Source organism: Calypte anna, chromosome 2 (assembly GCF_003957555.1).
Source record: "Calypte anna isolate BGI_N300 chromosome 2, bCalAnn1_v1.p, whole genome shotgun sequence".
Classification (NCBI taxonomy): Eukaryota; Metazoa; Chordata; class Aves; order Apodiformes; family Trochilidae; genus Calypte; species Calypte anna.
The window spans coordinates 32,601,698-32,622,262 of NC_044245.1; the positions used below are offsets into that span (position 1 = coordinate 32,601,698).

Consider the following 20,565-nt stretch of genomic DNA (forward strand, 5'->3'; position numbering starts at 1 on the left):
GGGTCCCCCTGAAGAAGGGGCGGGCAGGCACCGCCTGGCTGGGGCGGGAAGGGGCCGGGGCCGGCGCCGGCGCCGGCGGGGTCTGTGTAGGGCGGGAGCGGAGACTGTATGCGCAGGGCGGGTTCTGTGGCGGCAGCGGCGGGAGCACGTGTGGGCACCGCGGGAGCTGTAGGGCCGGCTCGGGTCGGGTCGGACCGGGTTGCTGCGCTCCATCGGGGATAGGCTGGCACCCGGCCCTTGCACCCGGGGGTTCCCAGGAGCAGCGCGGTGAGGCGGGAGCACGGCTCTGCGGGCGGGAAGGCGCTGCCGTGCTAGATCTGTGGCGCTTTCTCACGTTTAAAAAAGAAAAAAAAGAAAGAAAAAAAAAGGAAAAAAAAAAATAGAAAGGTTTTCACTAAGAAATGGGTGCTTTTCCCTTGGCAGGTAAAAGGGCTGAAGAAGAGCGTGGGGGTGAGGAGGCGGTGGGAGAGAGGGAGTCGGCTGAGAAGCGAAGCCCTGAGGTGCAAGTTGAGCGGGCCTGTGAGGTGAGTGCGTGTACATCCCCGCACCACGGTCCTCTATAAAATACCCTAATTGCTCTTCTAACGGTAAATATCTTGTTTCAGACCCTCTTGCCATGGATGGACACACAGAGTGTGACAAAGGTAATGTGCGGTGGTTTTTGAAAGAAACACATTGTCTTAACACTTGAAAAAAAATTAATTTTTCTTTCTTTTTTTCTTCTCCCTCAAGCTGAAGATGTTGTGGGCTGCCATGTTGAAGATGCTATAACATTTTGGGCACAGGTGATTTCACAGAACTGTTTGATTTTAACTGAGGTGTTTAATCTTATCTCCCTCCCCTCAGGTTTCTGTGGAATTTAGACTAAATAGTGATAGAATCATCATGAAATAATTTGTGTTGCAAGGGACCTTAAAGATCATCTAGCTGCAACCCCACTGCATGGGCAGGGATACCTCCCACAAGACCAGGTTGCTCCAAGCCCCATCCATCTTGGTCTTGAACACTTCCAGGGATGAGTAATCTACAGCTTCCCTGGGCAGCCAGTTCTGTTGTGACACCACTGTCACAGTGAAGAATTTCTTCCTAATGTCTAAAAAAATAACAGCGTTTTAGCTTTCAGAACCTCAAGTATTAGTATTATTGTGCCCTTTTAAACTGCAGTCTCTGTTTTCTGAAATGCTGAAAGAATAGTTCATCCATCCATCTGAATGGTAGCTGGGTTTTGTTGAATATTTGGTAGAAGCTATGCTGAAAAAATAAATTGTGGGTTAAAGTATTTGCTGTTAACTGTAGGATACTGTAGGAGGCAGTTGGAGGGGGAGCTGGGAGTGTATGCCCTGCCCTCTTAGCTGAGCATGTGAGGCAGTTTCAGTAAGCTTGGCATGGAGATGTTTCAGAGATGCAAGGTCCTTTGAGATTTTGTGTAGGTGGACAGGAGTGTAGATGAACAGGAGGATGTTGGAAAGGGTGAATGAGGAAAAGTAAAAGTCCTGAAACTGAGTAGTTTTCATTAATGTGGGTGCTGCATGGAGAGGGGAAAATCCAGGAGTACCACAGCTTACAGTTTCTATTTGGTCTCCTTGCTAGGTGATGTGAGCATATTAGTCAACACCTGGGTAGGTTTGAGACAGTGCAAGGTGGTAATGCTGTCTCTTAATAGTTATTTGGGGAGTAGAACCAAACTTTACTCATTCTCTTTATGGAGCAGTTTCTTTTAATAAAGGGTTTTTTAAGATGTACTAGTCATAAATAATTCTCCTTTAGGTTCTTACCTGGCATTCTGAGATTCAGACACAGTATTTTATTTAATATTGTAAGATGCAAAAGTTAGGCATGTTCTTGTAAGTCAAATGTTTAGTTACACTGGTGTTTCCTGTTCTGACCTCTGGATCCTTTCCTTTCAGTTACGAGTAGAATGTTGTCTAATAAGTGCTATGTTACTGCTACCAGATTGTAAATCTGGTACCAGATTGTAAATCGAAAGATACCAGATACCAGATACCAGATTGTAAATCGAAAGGCTCTGCTTCTCTCAGCCAAACCAAAACCGAAGTCTTGCATGTAAGGAGAACAAGGGGTATGCCAGAACTGTTGTCTCCTTGTATTATGGAGAGAAAGAGAAAAGAACAACAAATACATCTTAAAATTTGTGAGGCAGGATTGATAAGCAAGATCTGTATACTGATCACAGAAGCTGGTAATTAAATTGTTAAAAATGTTAATTACAAACTATTTCTCTGGGGTACATTACTTGCCTTTGATCCATTTCATTGATTCTTGGAAGAAAATGAGAGCAGGCTTACAAGTGTGACTAAAATAGATGAATACTTAAGGTGGAGCATTACTTGTCTCAACAGGAGGGCAGCTGTTTTGATTTAATTTGGGAATTTGATTTAATTTTAAATTATCACATAGCTACTGAAAGTGTCTCATTTTTCTCCACGTCTTAGAATGTCAGTAGATCAAATGACCTCTTGAGTTTGACTTACGCGCTGTCAGAAGCTTGTCCTCGGGCTAATGCAGTGTTTGGTAAACTTGATTTCAGTAAGGTAAGGAGATTGTACATGTGTGGAGTTTGTTTCTCACCCTGATCTGGAAGACTTAATTCTATGCAACCATTTTCTTCAGTATTTTCTTGATTTTTGATTATGCTGTGGGCTGTATTCTCTTACAATCTATTTGAGAACTGCTGCTTTTCCTAAAGAAAATGCTCAGCTGGTGTGAGCAAGTTTAAGTCTTTCTGTGCTTCAAATTCTGCAACCATAGCATTTTTTTAACATTAGGGAGTTACTACAAGAAAGTAACACACAGAACACTGAATTCTATTTTATTGTCCAGTATATGATGTGGACTGTCCTTAAGAAGAGAGCAGTTTTTTTTCAGAGAAGTAATTCTTTACCCTATTGCATGGAGCAGAGAAGATCTTACAAAAACTTGCAATGTTAAATGTTCAGACAGAGTACTCTTAAGAAGGTAACAAGGATGTATTTAATGAGTAATGGCAACTTGTGTTTTAGTGTGTTAGCTACTTAAGGCTTATTGCAAAGACAGGGTTAAAGAAAATGGTTTGCTTCAACTGTCTGTTCAGGTAAATGACCTTTTCCATTCCTTTTGAACATGAAGAAAATGCACTAACAGCAAAGCCAGTGTGTTTGTGGTATGACTGGCCTGTTCCTTTTTCGGGCTTACTAAGCCATTGGTGTCAGTAAAATGTTGAGCAACACATTGGCAGAAAAGCCAGGGGAGCCTGCTGTATCAAATGTGGTTTTCTAGCAGCAATTTTAAATCTGATCTGTTGTTTTGGGAGTAGAGAATTGTTTGCAAAGCAGTAGCATGTACTATATTGAGAGATAGGGTATTGATTGGATTACTTTGTTTTCAGGCTGCTTTTGGGTAATTATAGGACAGTATAAAAATAAGATTTGTAATGCATTAAATATGCTACTTTGAGGTTTGCTTGTATTTTCAGAATGCTACTCTTGATCTCTTTTCCTAATTTTCAGATTTATGCTGCCTGTTTTTCCGAAGATAAATGTTGGTACAGGTGCATGGTACAGCAAGTGATCAACCATGAAAAGGCAGGAACTATTTAAAAAAAATCTTTAATTATATATCAGTTCTAGATGATAGGAATAAATGCAGCTCTTTCTCTTTTTGAAACCTGGCTGTGTGTGTGCATTTCAGATGACTTGTAATTTTGAAAAATGCTGATGAAAATGCTAGCAAAACGTAACATACTTGCAAAGTGCTGTTTGAATCTCTTGATAAATTCAGGAGTGGTAGTTCATGCTCTTAAGCAATATAATTTCTAAACTTCAAAGTGGTGAAAATGGCAGCCCTTGGGTGACATGTTAGCAAAGATGCAAATGACCTGAAAGAACTGTTAATCATCTTTTGATGATACTGATAGAGACAGTAATACTTCTATTTAAAATGGCAGTTTCCAATCAAGCTGGTTGCCATTGAAATACTAGATTGCATAGCTGTCAACTGAATAAAGTATTTTATATTGCTTTCATTGTATCCCTTACAGAAAAAAAAATCCAGCAAAGATCTGTTTTGTTACTTAAAAGTTTTGTCACAGAGCTCTTAGTCTAGTACCAGCATAAGAGATTTCTCTCAGTTTCTTCCTCTGAAGGATGTGTAGGCTTAGTACAGAATATTCTGATCTCTGCAACATGCAGGTGTGTTAAAATGCTTCTATTCCAGTAGTTATCATTGCATGTTTTGCAGGTTTGTGTAACCTCTGCTGATTTTTATTTTATGTTATTGTTGCAGTGTCAGGTATTATACATTGACTTTGGAAATTCTGAGGTTCTGAATAGATCAGACATAGTTGAAATTCCACCAAACTTGCAGTGTCCAAGTGTTGCTCAGAAGTACAGGCTCTGGGGACTGCGGTTGTCAACTGATGAGAACTTAAATATGTTTGACCAGGTGAGTAACAGATTTTGAAGCAGATTATGTCATCTGTAACAGATGCTGCCAAATATCAGAACAGTGTCACCAGGTGGAGTCTTTTAAGAGCTGGGTGTTTAACTGAGAAGGCAGAACATGCTGGGAAGGACTGATCTGTTGCCCTGAGTGTACTCTAGAAATGAAAATTGTTCTGTCAAAAATAGTTCAGATTGTGCTGGAAGGTGATTTTTAGAGTATGCTTTTTCTGTCTAGAGCCTCAGGTCTATTTCTGACTCACCCAAGTGCTTTCTGGTGCTGAGGAAATCAAGCATCTCTTGTTCTTTCTCTTCAGATAGAAAAATACCTTCCTTGACCACAGAACCTGCAATAAATTGACTTATCTCTGTGAGCTGTTTGAATGTTGTCATTCCTGGGGTACTGCACAGGTTTGGTCAGGAGAGAATTGTAGGTGAATGTGAATGGTAGTTGAACCCTGCTGTCCCTGGACAGCAATGAACATGAAAGTCTCAGGAGCTAATGCCAACAGGACTGTTGAAAGCTTTGAGCCCTCTTGAGTGGTGCTGGTTACTGCTGGTGGAGTTACAGTAGTGGTGAGGTTTTTACTAGCCTCAAGTTTTACTACTGTCCCTTTCTGGGATACTGCTTATAGTACTGATGGCGTGCTGCTTTGAGGCTTGTCACTGGCAGTCTGCTTCACCAGCTGATGGCTTGGGAGCAGCAGTTTAAGGAGGAGGCAGGAAGTGGTTGCCCTGCTTGCTGTGTCACATCTCTAGTTTAGAAGAGCTCCTGAGACCCTTCTCTATGGTCTCATCCCTGTGGCCCTATTTGCATTGCTTAATGTGATTACTTAAGACAGGTGAAAATACCTGTTCTCATTTCCCTGGGGTTTTGTTTTGTTTGGGTTTTGTTTGTTTTTCATCAGTTCTTGTTGCTTGAGGTAAAAAAGCTTTATATGCTTGCTTGGTGTAGCTTTCCTGTCCCCAGTCCTTCCATTCTTAATTTTTAGCAAACCCAGCTTGTTTTCCAAAGTGGTGGAGCAAAAAGAGAAAAACCCTGTGAATAAAGGGTAACTTCCTTTCAGATACCGTGTGAAGGTCTTGAGTGCATTTCTCAGTCTTTTGAAGTTGTTTGTCTTTGATATTACTACTGATTAAACTGATAATTGCCAATTCTGGCATTTCCACATTTTTTAAGTGAGTAATTCTGGTAAGGTAAATTTCCACAAGGTAGATACACAATTAAATTTGTTGCTGTGTTCCATTTCAGCTTCTGGACCACATATTGAAAGGCTGTTAATGTAATAATGAAAATATTTTTGTAATATTATTTGTATAACAAATAGTTGGTCTAGTGTCATCTGAAAGACTTGGGTAGTCTGCCTGCTGACTTCTCGTGTGAGTTAATGGGACTTTAGATTTCTGTCAGATACAAATGATATAAAATTCTTCAGATCTGATCATTGTGGGAGAGCTATTCTATTGATGATGAAGACCAGGTACAGCTGTAGTTGTAGAGACATGGCCTTGTTACAGAATAAATGTTAAACATAAGCTTTACCTGTGTAGCTCTTTGCATTTTGGTCTTAAACGTGTCCTTTTTTTTCTTAGGAGAAATATAGCTGCTTTCAGATCGAAGTATTCAGTTTATGAAGTACACAACTTCAGTGTATTTTTATTTTACAGGGGAAGAAATTCTTGAGCAGCCTAGTTTTTGAAAAAGAAATAAAAATACATCGCAAAGCCAAGCATGAAGATGGTACCATTATTGTCCAGGCAGAATATGAAAAAACAGATATTGGAGAAGAGGTGGCCAAGGCAGGGTTTGCTGAAAGGTGCACAATTCCAGGGAACACTACAGACACAGAATACAGGAAAGCAGACATCATGCAAAACCAACATCAGAAATTAAAAGTTCCAGTTCCACTGTGGGTTAACAGGCCCGATCGTGTGCTGAACAGCGCTTCAAAAGGACGCTTTGACCATGTAGCTGCCAGCTCCAAGAATCAGTATTTTACTGGAAACCGTGTGTTTGGCCCAAAGTAAGGAAGTGGGACCCCATAAAAAACTTAGTATGAGTGATCTGCTTAGCTTAGTTGCTGAGATGTGGGTATGTGAGAAGGTGGAGGGAGAACTGAACATGTAAATTAGTAAATTTCTGTCTTCCCAGCATTAAGTAATAATGATACTTAGTGGAAAGGTTGTATATGTGAGCCTGTGTGTGTGTGTGCATGTTTGTGCATGCTGTGCTGCTGGGAAGTAGGACATTAATCTGTAGAAAACTGTTCATTTGCATTGGTGCTCGTTGGATAGTTTGTTCTTTATCATTTGATTTCCAGAGACGGACTGTAATTACATCTGCATGCAGGATTTTGAAAAAGAAGGTAGCACCTAGTAAGTAGATGAGAAGGTACCAGAGAGCTTAGTTGAAAGTGAAGTTTGCAGGGTATCTAGCAGATTTTGCAGTGTTAGGCAATGCAGTGATGTTCATTTTAGCATCTGTGTAATTTCCATAGGCTCATCCTTAAGACTTCTTGTAACTGTCCTCTTACTGAACTCCATTCCATATTTGTGTCCAGTGAGTTTTTAATATAGAAGTATACCACCTAGAAGGACAAACATGTTTTGGTGATTTATTTGTGTAGGAATATAACTGTGTTCTTGTAAGAAATAAAGACAGCAATTCACAGTTTGAAGTAAGCGTTAGGGAACAAGGACACCTCTGCAACTTGTAATTACATTGACAAGAGATAGTGGTAAGTTGGCAGTTAAAGTTGTCAGAAATCTTTTTAAAGAGACTTGTACTACAGCTGCTAGGATTGCCATGGCAACAGGCTGCTGAGAAAAATGTTTGTGGGAGGGAAAGATGGTACTTGGCATTCCGAAAGTTGAGATGGTGTAAGAAGTTATGTTCCCCCCCCAAAAATGTTCTGAATTTACTAATAATCCATAATTTGATTTTTTCAAATGTTTTAATAAATCACGTGAGGACACACCTCTTTCACATACCAGAGATATTCCACATATCTCTTTTACACTGAGATCACTGTGGGAGGTGTCCCTGCCCAGGGCAGGGGGGCTGGAAGTAGATGATCTTAAAGGTCCCTTCCAACCCTGAAAATTCTATGATTCTATGATTGAGGCAAGTCTGTGCTGTTAAATACTAAAATGAAATGAGATGCTCTTCAAAAAAGTCTAAATTTATAGTAAAGTGCCTCTGATCTGCCTTTTTTTTTGGGTTATAGGTACATCTTGAATCTGTATTTTAGAAAGAAATCCTTCCCTGTACAAAGCTATCCTGACTGGCTTGAGCAGCTGCCAGACAGCAGATTCTTTATTCCATTTCTGTATATTCTGTTGTCTTTAAACTTTTTGCCCATTGCTGCCATTTTTGGGGTGGTATGCTGCAAAGGAAAGTGGGAAAGAAAGAAGCTGGGATGTAATCAAAGCCATGTGAGTGAAGGTGAAGTTGTGGGGTCTAGTGGAGCAGTCTGAGACAGATGGCTTCACATCACTCTTCTTCATTGTAACTTTCAGGGTCTAGATCCAAAACACTAACCTTAAAGTGCTTTGGTTTATTTAGTAGGTAGAAGGTCTGAATTACAATGGCCCATGAGTTCTCTGGGTATGAAGTGTAACATTGTAAGATGTGTTTTGGATGGGAAAGATTTTTGGGTTAGTGTTTCTGAAAACTTCTTAAAGGTTGTCTTCAAATTATTTGGTTTTGTCCTCAGTGCGTTTGTAAAGGCTGATGTGGAGAGGGATACAAATTCCGAAGAAGTAAAGCATGTTTGTGTAGGTGTTTCTGTAGTCTTGGTGTGGTGTTCCGTAGTCATGAACTACAGTAGGATGAAAGAATGAGTATTGATGGTTTTGTTTGGGTTTTTTGTGTGTTTGGGATTTTTTTTGTTTGTTTGTTTTTTAATTCCTCTTAATTAATTTTTAAAAGGGAAAAATTGCCAGCTCATGCCTCAGTGTCGGACACTAGCTTGGCACAAATAAGGCCAGGTCAGAAGCTCTCTGAAGATAAAGAAAATTTCAGAAGGGAGAATATAAATCTCTTGCAGAGGCAGAAGGATCTAGAACTGAAAGTTCAACAGCTGAAACATGAACTTCAGGTATGTGGAAGCACAAAGAGGATGCTGCTTGTGTTTCTGATAATACTGCTATCTAAAGGTTTCATCATGCAGCAGTCCATCTGTGTGCTGTTGTCTGGAATACAGAAGGATTAAAGTGGTTGAAGATTTGACTTGCCCTGGTGCAGGGAGGTGTTGTCAGTGTGTGTCACCATGCATTCCTCAGTCCAGGTTGGACCTTAGTTCCCTGTGGTGTATTTGTTGGCCCTGCATTGCACTTAATACAACTGCGGGTTGGGCTGCTGGTGTTAATTTTGGCCATGGAGTTTTGTGCTTTCTGATTACAAAACATGCTTTGTGTATAAGGTTGTAATTCTTGCCCCTCTTCACTTGCTTAAAGGGAAAAACAGCTTTCTGTGTGTTGAGCTGAAAATCCCAAAGCACCACAGAGTCATAGCAGCTGGGGAATCTTAGAACAGTTTAAAAAGAAAAAATCAGTATTTCTTTAATTGCTTCTTAGTAGAAAAGCTGCTTATGTTTCTTTATGGAGGAAGTTCCTAGCACTATCTGAGAAGGACAGCACTAAATTATTGATAGGCTTAAAAATGCTGTGAATGTTTTAGTGTCAAAAATGTCGGTAGTAAGAAGAGCTTGTGTGTAAGGATGCAACATTTGCATGAATCCAGAAAATTATTTTGCAAACTTTTATCTCTGCAGATACAAAAGAAAATCTGCTTTTTCTTTCTTGTGGAATAAAACTATTCATAACCAGCTTTGCTACTCAGTCATCTCTACCTAGAAATCCTGTGCTTCTACACATACTAACCTGTCAGTGCACAGATTCCATCAACTGAAGATAGTGATGTTTGTGGACTTCTATGCTGACTAAATTAACAAACAATGTAGTGCATGTTTGCAGCTAAGAAAAAAAACTTGAAAGCAAAGAATTCATAGAAGCATTTCTTATTTATAGTCTGATTATTTTTTTTTCCCTATGAATTTTAATTACTTCTTTGTGTTGAATGCAAGTAAACTGCTGTAAAAGAAAAGGTTGTGGATATTCTTATAAGAAAGAAAGTACTTGATCGCTTCTAAAATGCAGGCAATGTTTTGTTGTGGAAGGAGGATGTGTGATGGTGACCTTAAGGGGTACTTAAAACCCTCTGCAGTCATGAAACTTTGAGAGCTCGCCTGTAAATACAGAACTATTTAAATCCTTGAGTGACTTTGAAGACAGTGTTTTATTTCCTAAAGTGGAGTTTATAAAAGCATTTGCTGTGTTATGAGAGCTTTTAGATATAGTTTACCCCTTGAATGTAGCCTGATGTGAGTGGGCTTTTTTTGGGTCAAGATTATTCCTCCTTTTGTCTTAAGACTGTTCCTTGTGAGATAGCCAGGATGGTTGTACATACGGTGAGAGTTCTTGTTTTGCTCCATCATTTTGAAGTGTGGTAGTGATGGAAGTAAGTTTAATGGGGTCTTAGACTTTATTTCCCTGAACTAATGGGTAGGAATTTTTCAGCAAAGAAAGACAAAAATCCCACGTTGTCTGAAGGCTTGATAGCAAGTGGGGAGTAGCTGAAGAAACACACTTGAACACATCACTACAGAAATGAGAGGAAGGAAATAAACCACTAACCTTTAAGAAGCTATTAAAGAAAGTCAAATTATTCTCACTGGTTTGTATGTCTTTCTAGACATTTTGTTAGTGTTTTGAAGAGGGCCAGCTCTGTGTGTGTGTATATGCCTGCATGTGTTTAGTATCCAAAAGTCTAAGTTATGATCTGCATGTTAGTAAACCTGGCTGACTATTTTGACAGTTGATTTATCTTTATCTCTCTTTGTTGAAACAATGCTCCAAAAATGATAAATGATTCAGAGGGAGAAAGAAGCATCCAGAAAAACTGTTGAAAGTTATGAGGAAACCTTACGTACTTTCATTGGAATGAAAATGAAGAGTCTGGCTGCTAAGATGAAGGCATTGAAAGAAGCTAGGTATGTGTTTGTTTTGTTTTTTTTTCTTCCCTAATATAGTACTATTTATCATTGTCTTGTTTGTCTCTTAAAGGCATGCATGCTTTTTTTGTTTCCCAAAAGTTTTTTTGCATGTTAATTTTCAAGGAAAAATTCAGTGTTCTCTACAGAGAGGAGTATTTCCCAAAAGCAAGGCTGAAATCTGAGCATTTTGGAAGCTCACATTGTAATTTGTGTTGCCTGCTTCTCAAAACCAGTTGACTTCAGTTACTTCTGCTCCTTTACCTATAACTGTAATTAAAACTTTTCTTGCAATATCTTCAAGGAAATGCTAATCAGTAAATGCAGCTAGTTGTTACAAGTAACTGGGTAGTCAGAGTTCCATGGGCTGAGGTGTTATCTCTTTGGATAGCCCAAATTGCCCTTCCCATTAGGCAAAACTTCAGTGAGAAGACCTGAAATAGAAATGACCCATCAACTCCTTTTAAGAAGAAATATGTATTGGTGTATGTGTTTGTGGAAGGTAAGTAAAAAATAAATCAAGGGAGGAAATAGAACAAAGGGGGAATTAAAAGCAGGAGCAAATTTTTGTGTACAACCTTGTCAGTACTGAGATGTAATGAATGTATTCTTGGTTCTTCTTTCTGCAATAAAAGATTTAATAGCTGAATGAGACAAATTGCTACTTCTACTTTTGGAAGAATCTAGGTTAAGAACATGGCAGGTGCTAGCTTAAAATCTGTATGCTCAAGGGGTCTGAATAGCATTGGTTTTTAAATTGCTCAGAAAAAGAAAAATCCTGGTAAAATGCTGTTTCCTCCTTACAACTTAGGCATTCAAACAAGAGCAGTCGTTTTGAGGAGCAGCTCTCACAAGCCATAGAAGTGGTTACAGAGGGATGTCTCACTGCTCCCTGTTCCTTGGAAAAGTTGCAGAAGATTTGGTCAGCGTATGACTTAGCTCAAGAGAGGATTCAGTTATGCACAAACGTGGTAGGTTGGAATTACTTTTTTTATAAAAGCTATAATTTAACTGTCATTGAGAGCCAGTTTTAGTCTTACAAGTATGACTGGAAACACCTGTCCTTCACTTAGATAACGTGGGAGGCTTTGCTACCTTTGCCCATATTTGTGGAGGGGTATTTTTTCTGTTACAGCTATACTTTTTGACACCCTGGATTTTGTAAAGAAATCTAAGGAAATCAGAACATGGTAGCTAAACGGCTTTTGTTCTATCATAGAAACTGCTTCAGCTGTGCAGCTGCAGCGTCTATGTCTTTAAAACCTCTTGTTAAAGCAGCATGCCACCGTTTGGTATATGCCTCCCTCTCATGGGGAGGCACAGGAAGAGGCAGATGCTGTTGTACAGGGAAAAGCTGCCATCTGCTGCAGCTTCTCTGCAACCACACGTCTGAAAACGCCTGCCTGGGCTGCGATGCCGCTTTTGGGAACGGGGAGGTTCCTGGGTCAGTGGCAGCCACCGTTGTAATGCAGGGAAGGGATGATGCTTGAGCCTCTGGGAGAATGACAGAAAATGTGTTGTGACTATTTTCAAGTGTAACCTATAACATTTTAAACGTTACACTGGGTTTACATTACACGGAATTAATATTACACTGAATTTAATGGCTCACGAAATGGACTAGAAATAATGAGCTAAGATATGAACCCAAGCAAGTTCAGGTAAAAATATTAGAACATCTTTAGCATAGCATACACTTGATTGTTGTAGGAAAAAGAAATTATTTTGTTTACTAGAAACTAAGTCAGATGTTTAAACCTGACAGCATTAAGATGAGTGTTAATAAGCAGGTGGTATTTTAGTGTTGTGATTTGTTTAGGGGTGTAATGTGTAGAAGGAAGCTAGACTGGAGCACTGGAACAGGCTGCCCAGAGAGCTTGTGGAGACTCCTTCTCTGGAGACTTTCAAAACCTACCTGGATGACTTCCTGTGTGGCCTTCCTGAGGTGACTCTGCGTTGGCAGGGGAGTCGGGCTAGATGATCTCTAGAGGTCCCTTCCAACCCCTGACATTGTGTGATGCTATGACTGGGAGGTACCCAGGAGCTGCTTAGGGATTCACTGGGACAAACTTCCCTTAGGTGAATTCCTGATCCCAAGTGAAATAATACCAGTTGCAACTATCTGGAGCTTAGCTGGAGTGTTTGAGCTCCAGCAGGTCCACAAACCTTGCTGAACAGCAGATGAATAAAACAAAGCCATCTTAGAATTGTTTTTTGCCTCCCTTTTCCAGTTTGACTTGGTTGGGCTGGGGATAAAGGGGAAAGAAAGCAACGTGGACAAGAGTTAGGACAGATGCAGATACATAGTGGTGTGACTGGAGAGTCTCAAAGTATTTATTCAATAGAGGACAAGGTTGCTTTAGTATCATTGAGGTATGTGTGGTTTTTGTTTTTTTGGGTTTTTTTTCCCTTTTAATTATCATACTTACACAAGAAAAGTCATGAAAAGAGGTTTCATTCTCAAAGAGCAATTGAGGTGTTTCTGATGGACTAATTTTTTTTTAACATGTTAGACAGTCAGGACATGGTCACCTGTTTCAGTTGTGAACGACTAATAATGAAGTTGTGTCTGCATGGTGCGTTGCAGTGCATTGCACTGCCAAAATACTTGAAGTTTTGCTTACAGCACCGTGCTGCTTTTGACAGCTCCACATGTCTGTTCATGTAGTCCTCTGTTTTGTGCTGACAAGGTGTGATATTCCCCCGTACTCAGCGCTGGTGAGGCCACACCTCGAGCACTGTGTCCAGTTCTGGGCCCCTCAGTTTAGGAAGGATATTGATGTCTTGGAGTGGGTCCAAAGGAGGGCAACCAGGCTGGTGAAAGGACTCGAGCACAGATCCTATGAGGAGAGGCTGAGGAAGCTGGGGCTGTTCAGCCTGGAGAAGAGGAGGCTCAGGGGAGACCTCATCGCTCTCTATAACTCCCTGAAAGGAGGGTGTAGCCAGGTGGACGTTGATCTCTTTTCCCAGACGACTTTCAACAAGACAAGAGGGCATGGTCTTAAGTTGTGCCAGGGGAAGTTCAGGTTAGATATTAGAAAGAATTTCTTTATGGAGAGGGTGGTCAGGCATTGGAATGGGCTGCCCAGGGAAGTAGTGGATTCTCCGTCCCTGGAGCTATTTAAAAAGAGACTGGATGTGGCACTCAGTGCCATAGTCTAGCAACCGCAACGGTGGTTCAAGGGTTGGGCTTGATGATCTCTGAGGTCCCTTCCAACCCAGCCAATTCTGTGATTCTATGATCACTTGAAAACTCATTTTTTTCAGAAATGAACAACACACTTCTGGCATTCTCCCTGCCTATTCTGACATCATTGGTGGTTGCCTGAGCTAAGGTGTAAATGAACAGTGGCATGGCATCTTGTGACTTTCAAGAGCAGTTGTAAATAAAATCCCTGTTATCCAAAGAGAGCAAGTTGGCCTTGATACTGTCACAAATACTTAAAGTGGGGAAAAATAAAGAAGATGGGAGTTCTGCTAAATGTCATATATCTCCCAGAGTTCTTGAGTATTGCAAAGTATGTACAAATGAGAATGTGTTTAGAAATGTAGAGATCTCTGAAGAATTAATTTACTTTTCAATATGAATTAGAAGCAGCTGGAAGCAGGACAACACAAGGCTTTTGCAGAATTTGTCTTAAGTATTTTGAAGACTTTGGTCTTTGAAATCTTGGCTACTATTTTAATGTACAGGAAGTGTCCAGGATGCACAAAGTGAAAGGGTGTGCTTGTTACTCTGCCTGTTATCCTTACTTCAATTATACGGACTGCAGATATGCTAACAAATATTTTTTGATAGTGTGATTGACTATGTTGATGTCACTAACTTTGTTTTCTGCTCTGTTAAAATGAGCTACATGTCAATCCAGTGTACTGGGAGTCCAGTGAAGTCAGACAGATGGATGAAATAGCTGGCTATTAAACTACAGCAGACTGTAAGCAAACTTAGTCTGTCAGCCTAGCTGTCAAAATTGGTTTTAGTGAGTTAAATCTTGCTATTCAGTTGCCCAAGCAAGATGCTCTTCTTTTAACCTCCCTGAAGTGCTGATGCTCTCTTTCACTGTCACAAGTCTCATTTGTAAGCTTTTAGAAGTTAATATCTGAAGTTTTCCTCAAAGCAAGACATCATAAGTAAGTGTCACGGATTGAAGTAAAACAAATAAAGTTTGAGTGCAGAGAAAATAGCATCATTTTTGTTTTCATTGTCTCTGCTATCTTATGTGGTTTGTTATAACTGTGTGTCTCCCAGATACTGTTCCAAAAAGGAGGATGGGCAACTGGAGGATTTGTTCTTAAGAAAGTGGTTTTGTAATGTTTGTCTTGAAAACAAGCTACACAGTGAACTGGGGGTAGACCCTGGGGCATAGTTTGTATGAAAGTAAAAAAGATGTTCATTCTTCAGTGGATATGCTTAAAGATATATTCTCAACTCATCATAGAATTTGACATAGAAATTTCAGTCCAAATAGCAAGGTAGTGGTGCTGATCACTTAATCAGCTTTCCTATGAAATATTACTGAGAGGGTGGCAGCTTTACAGATGGAAAAACAGGGATAATAAGGAGTTCTCCGGATGGCAGTGCAGGCAGATACAGTAATAGGGTGTAATACAAATGCTGACTTATCAGACGCTGTAGATAGTGTTTTATGGAAGCTTACTGGAGACTGTAGTTTATATATCCAACATTTTTTTGTTGGAAGGATGAAAAAGTAATCATACCAATGTTTAAAAAAAAGGAACGATTCAGTTGCTTATTAAAAAACAAGGAAATGTAGGAGTGTGGAATAAATAGAACTGTTTAATGAGAATACTGATGCTAGACCTAGTTTAAGTTATTCTGTATATTGCAAAGTATTAACTTGAACTGAAGGAAGTTAAAAACTGATGCCAAAAGTAGAAATAGGCTCTAAAAATGGATTGGAACTTACCTGTGAAGGAAGATTAATTTTTTTTCCCATGCTTATGAGACCATTAAATCACAGGAAAGCAAGAAAGCATTGGTGATGTGATTGCACTATATATATCTTACTCTTATGAACTTATGTGTTTCTAGAAAATTGTCTTTAGTTTAATGCTCTTACTGCAGGTAAGCAGTAAGGAGCTTATAGGTTACTGATCTTTCCTGCTAGAAGGTGAGGAAAAAAATGGTAAAAGGATTCTTTTCATTACTGAGTATTCTTTTCTATCAAGAGATCTTTTGCAATCTCACTTTGTGGCTATAATTTGGCACGTATGAAAGTATAGATAATCCAGATTCTAATTTCTGAAATACAGTTAAAATTGAAGGAAAATTAGAAAATATTAACTTTACAGTTACAGGATTCCCCTGGGTATCAGCAGCCAAGCATAAACTTCTCCAGTTATCTGATAATGTAGACATTTTTTCTACTCTGAAGGATGCTGTATTTGTACAGCGAGGTCCTTTCACAGGAGCAGAGATTCAAAAGAAAATTTGCCTTTTCACTCATTCCTAGTCAGGCATATATTGCAGTATTCATACTTTGCAGGATTAAATGTTTGGGATTTTTTGTATCACTTTCCACATTGTGTAAGTGGCATTTGTGTGTGAGTTGCTGACTTGCTTTTCCTTCTGCATAGGCTGAAAGAGATGAATTGATCAGCAGCAGAGATGAGTTGCAGCGAAATTTGTATTCAGCAGCAGAAGAATTAATTTTGGAAGTAGATCAACTGCCCCTGACTGAGCGCTCAAGGACATTACAGGTAAGGAGGTTGCTTTTATGTGCTTCTAAAACACTTGAGAATGTGTGGAAGGTGGTTTGTAGTTGTTAGAAACATGTTAGAGACATCAACAGTAGTAGATGAAGCTTTAAATAACACTTCTGAGATAAGTTATGTCTTTGAGAAGCTGTACTTCTCAGTATTACTTGTGATCCTGGTCTCATAGGTGTTTGTTTCTAGAGGCAAGTTATTATTCTGGATTTGAGCAACATTTCTGGTTCTGTGTTTCATGACTAACAAGATTTCACAAAGCACATGTAGAAGGCAGGTGATACTGAGAGAAAGTCATTGGAGCTATCCTGCAAATTGTGGCACTGAATTTTTTGATTGGTTTATGCACTTTGCTCACTCTGCCTTTTGAGATGGCTGTGTAGTTTTAGCTGGTGTAGCACAGTGTAAAATGTTTCTATTGTTTTTTTTTTTTAATGGTGAGGGTTAAGCACTGCAGAAGCACATGTGTATACCAAGAGTCTCTCTCCCTCCCAGCCAAACCAACAACAGCAAGTGGGCAAATAGACAGGAAAATAGGTTCTGTAGGGGCAGCAAGAACTTCTGAAGAGGACCTTACCAATAGAAATACTACCAACTCGGTGTTTCTGGCCTTTGCTATTGGAAATAATTTATTTTTAACTTCAGAAAAACTACTTGTTTTTATTTTGACTGTGCAAGTGTATGTGGAGAGAGGGAAAAAGGTTGGCAATAATTTGACAGCTTGTCTGTACAAATTCCAGATGTGTATTTGTCCACATATGTATGAGATTGGGTTCTTTTGAAGAATCACTAAGATTACAGACTGCACATAAGTTTGCATAAGGTTAGAGCAGCATTTGTAAATTGAAACGTTTACATTTTCATGGAATTACTTACTCAGTTACCAATTGAATTACTTTGCAATGCCATTCAAAAAATGCTTTGCTCTTAGCTTTTGGTTCTAGCCTGTTATGCAGATTGGTGTCTAATTAAAAAAGATATTAGGTGGGTAGCTTTTAATGGATTTCTATCACTGGAAGTTCTGTGTGTCTCTCGTTTCTTCAGACAAAGTTCTGGTATGATGTGAAGGGTTTTCTCTTTTGTGGTTGTTTTCTTTGGTGTGTTTAGAGGTTATGCTGTGCTCATCCACTAGATGGTAGGCATTAAGCACAGATAATTGTACTGCAGTGAAATTTTAATAGCTTAAAAAAATACTCGAGGGGATGCTTTTGAAATGCTGCTGGTGTGCTACATGAATTCAAGGCTTTGGCTTAACTGTGTTGATGATCCTCTCGTATTAGGAGCTGGAAGACAAAAATAGTTCTTCCAAGTAGGGAAACAGAAACAAGTTTTTACCGACTATCAGTTAGAGCCTTTGGTTGCAGTTTTATGTAAGAGCTGAAGAGGTGTTTCGGTCCTCGAGGAACTTCCTCACCTCTGCACTATCTGCGGTCCGCAGTGAGGGGAGTTAATTGCTGCCACCTTCTGGCCTGTGGTAGCAGTGTCAGCCTGTTTTAATTTGGTTGCTCATATGACCTGCGTATTTCAAGTGTCTGAATGGCTTCTGACAAGTAAGTTCTGTCATACTGCTTTTTCCATAGTATTTGCTGTTGAATCTGAAGAGATGCAGAGAGTAAAACCTCTTGCAATAGGAGGAGAGAGAGGTGATTTTGTGTTTTTCTTCATCTACATGACATAGATGTTGTTTGGAAGGGTCTCTGAGATTCAACTCAAGTGTCCTAGAATCCACGAAAAGGAAAAAGTCAAATGCTCTATATAAGGAAACTTTGAGCAGTCTTTCACTGGGTTTCTTCAGTCATCTGGTTGGGAATGGTGTGGATAAATAAAAGAATGGATTTTGAAAGCTGAAGGGTTTATTACAACAGCACAAGTTCATTCAGTCATATCCCACTTCTGAGACAGAATTTTCTCTTTTGAGCTACAGCACTTTGCCTGCAAACATCAATGTAGATCTCAAATAGTTGTCATCATAGGACTTTCTCTTCAACTCGTTTGACAATCTCCCCATTGTTAAAGTGGTTTCTCTTCACCCTGATCTTCAACCTCAATGCCTTTCCCATACATATAGCACTTGAGTTTGATGTCAGGAAGAGGAGGACTCCAGACTTTATATACTTGTAGAATACGTGGCTTGTAGATGGAAATAAAAGTTTACAGACTGCAAAATTTTTTACAGGGGCCTTCAGCTCTCAGACACGTAGGTAATTGCTGGTTCACCTAGGAATCAGAGTGATGACAAAGGCACATCAGAAGAAATTTGACTAATGACTTTTGAAAAAAGGGACCATTCCAGAGGTGTTCCTTGGATGTCTGGCTGCTCACTTTGTTTCTTAGTACAAGTTCACTTTGTTCACTTTTTTTCTGAGTCAGAGCATTTCTTTGAGAAACATTAGCATTATAAATTGAACCTCATTTTGCTCTCTATCCTGATGAGTACATCCAATCCATAGGGAAGAGGAAGCTAGAGTACAGATGACTTCTTGTAAGATGTTAAGCTTTTGTGGTGTCTTTTCCTTCCATGTTTTAAAGGGAGAAATCAGACTCTCTGATTTCTGTGTGAGATCTCTGGTGATCTTTGGTCACTAGAGAGAAGAGGCCAGTATCTGTCTCACGACCACTTCCTTTGAGGTAGCTGTAGAGAGCAACGAGGTCTCTCCTCAGCCTCCTCTTCTCCAAGCTGAACAGCCCCAGTTCCCTCAGCATCTCCTTATAAAATCTGTTCTTCAGACCCCTCATCAGTTTGGTTTCCCTTCTCTTCACCCTCTCCAGCACCTCAATGTCCTTACACTGCTGTGCCCAAAACTGCAGACAATACTCAAGGTGCGGCTTCACTAAGGCAGAGTATAGGGGCAGGATCAGCTCCCTCGTCTGCTGCACACACTGTTTCTTATTTGGGCCAGGATGGAGTTGGCCTTCTTGGCCACCTGGGCACACTGCCAGCTCATGTTCAGCTGGCTGTGGATCGGCACCCCCATAGTACACTCTCGCATATTTTTTCTGGTTTACAAACTTGGGTGTTACTATTTTTTTTTTATTCACTTAATGCACAGGAACTGTCTACTTCTTTGGAGATGGTGTATGGTCAAGGTTCTGAAGCAGATGACTCTGAGGAGGTATTTCAACAGTTCTTTGAGTGGAGGAATCTTAAAGTTAAGAAATTAATTTGTGTCAGAAATGAAACAGACACAGCTCTGCAAACGCTTGCTGACTGGTTCAGTGGCACCTTAAAGGTAAGGCAAACAGTTGATCTTTCCTGTTGGTGAAAAATATGAAGTGTGATAACTGATATGAGCTTGTGAAGAGTAGGCATTAGAAGGTTCAACTACCTGTGGCAGGGAGATGGGGCATATGAGCAGTGGCACTAAATGACAATGCCTAAATACAGATGGGAAGGCAATGCACTGAGGAAAGGAGTGTTAATTTACCTTTATTCTTACTGTACTTTTGCTGTGAGCCAGAGCTTACGCTTTCTTGTGAAAGGACGTATTGTGTATAAAGATCAGTTGTTTTATGCAAGCTTAACTTTTGTATGGGTGTGCTCTATCTGTTCATTATGTGACTGAAATGCTTTAAATAGTCCTTTCAAGTGGCCTTTAGATAGAAAGACAAGATTTTAAAAGGTTCTAGTTCATAAATTCTACTGCAGGAGGTGATAAAAGATCACTAAAGAAGCCAGTCTGACTTGATGTGATCTAGGTACAAGTTGCAGCCACATACATAATAGAATTATTTTTCTCATTGAAATGCTGAGTGTGGAGAATTTATGCAAGTAAATTGTTCACTTCTGTTTGCGTGACTTGTAGTATTTTCTGCAGTACCATTCTGATGTGTTGAGGGGGCTACTTGCCTTAAAAGGAGATTGATGGTGGAAGTGGGTTACCATCCATTGAGTTCTGCTTGTAGAGAAAGTGCAGAGGAGTGATGAAACTGAATGGCTTTCCTGTCTCTGTGCTTAGTATCTGTTCTTGCTGAATTTAGGACTCTTAACCTTTCTGGGAAGACTGTAAGCTGCTCTCCCTGCAGGCCTACAGGCCGAGCTTCTTTGATCTCCTTCTTGCTGCACTTCTATTTAAATGTGCTCAGTTTGTGTCAGCATAACCTTTCTGCCCATTTGAACTGTATGTAACCCAAAAAGGACCTGCCTTTTCATACTGAAAAGGTTTTCTACCCTTATATTTTTGTACCGAGAGCATTTACTATGTCCAGACACTTTCAGGAATAATTGTGTTCATTGACCTGATAATAAAATTCTGTTCAGCAGCAGTATGGACTTGGTAGAGGTCATGTTAATGAATATAATTATGTTCAGATGTTCATACTTATGGTCAATTACTAAAGGGGGAAAA

General features: G+C 39.8%; 1 protein-coding gene across 1 annotated transcript in view; it reads left to right on the forward strand.

Annotated features, from left to right (window-relative positions):
* Positions 1-401: 401 nt before the first annotated feature.
* STK31 (serine/threonine kinase 31) overlaps positions 402-20,565 on the forward strand; it is a 35,914-nt gene continuing 15,750 nt past the window's right edge. Inside the window, exons 1-12 of the mRNA XM_030444631.1 lie at positions 402-519; positions 606-644; positions 733-785; positions 2,454-2,552; positions 3,507-3,581; positions 4,282-4,440; positions 6,105-6,460; positions 8,368-8,536; positions 10,374-10,489; positions 11,301-11,460; positions 16,088-16,210; positions 19,270-19,449. Of these exons, the coding sequence (XP_030300491.1) occupies positions 402-519; positions 606-644; positions 733-785; positions 2,454-2,552; positions 3,507-3,581; positions 4,282-4,440; positions 6,105-6,460; positions 8,368-8,536; positions 10,374-10,489; positions 11,301-11,460; positions 16,088-16,210; positions 19,270-19,449 (1,647 nt within the window). The remainder of the gene's footprint in view (positions 520-605; positions 645-732; positions 786-2,453; positions 2,553-3,506; positions 3,582-4,281; positions 4,441-6,104; positions 6,461-8,367; positions 8,537-10,373; positions 10,490-11,300; positions 11,461-16,087; positions 16,211-19,269; positions 19,450-20,565) is intronic.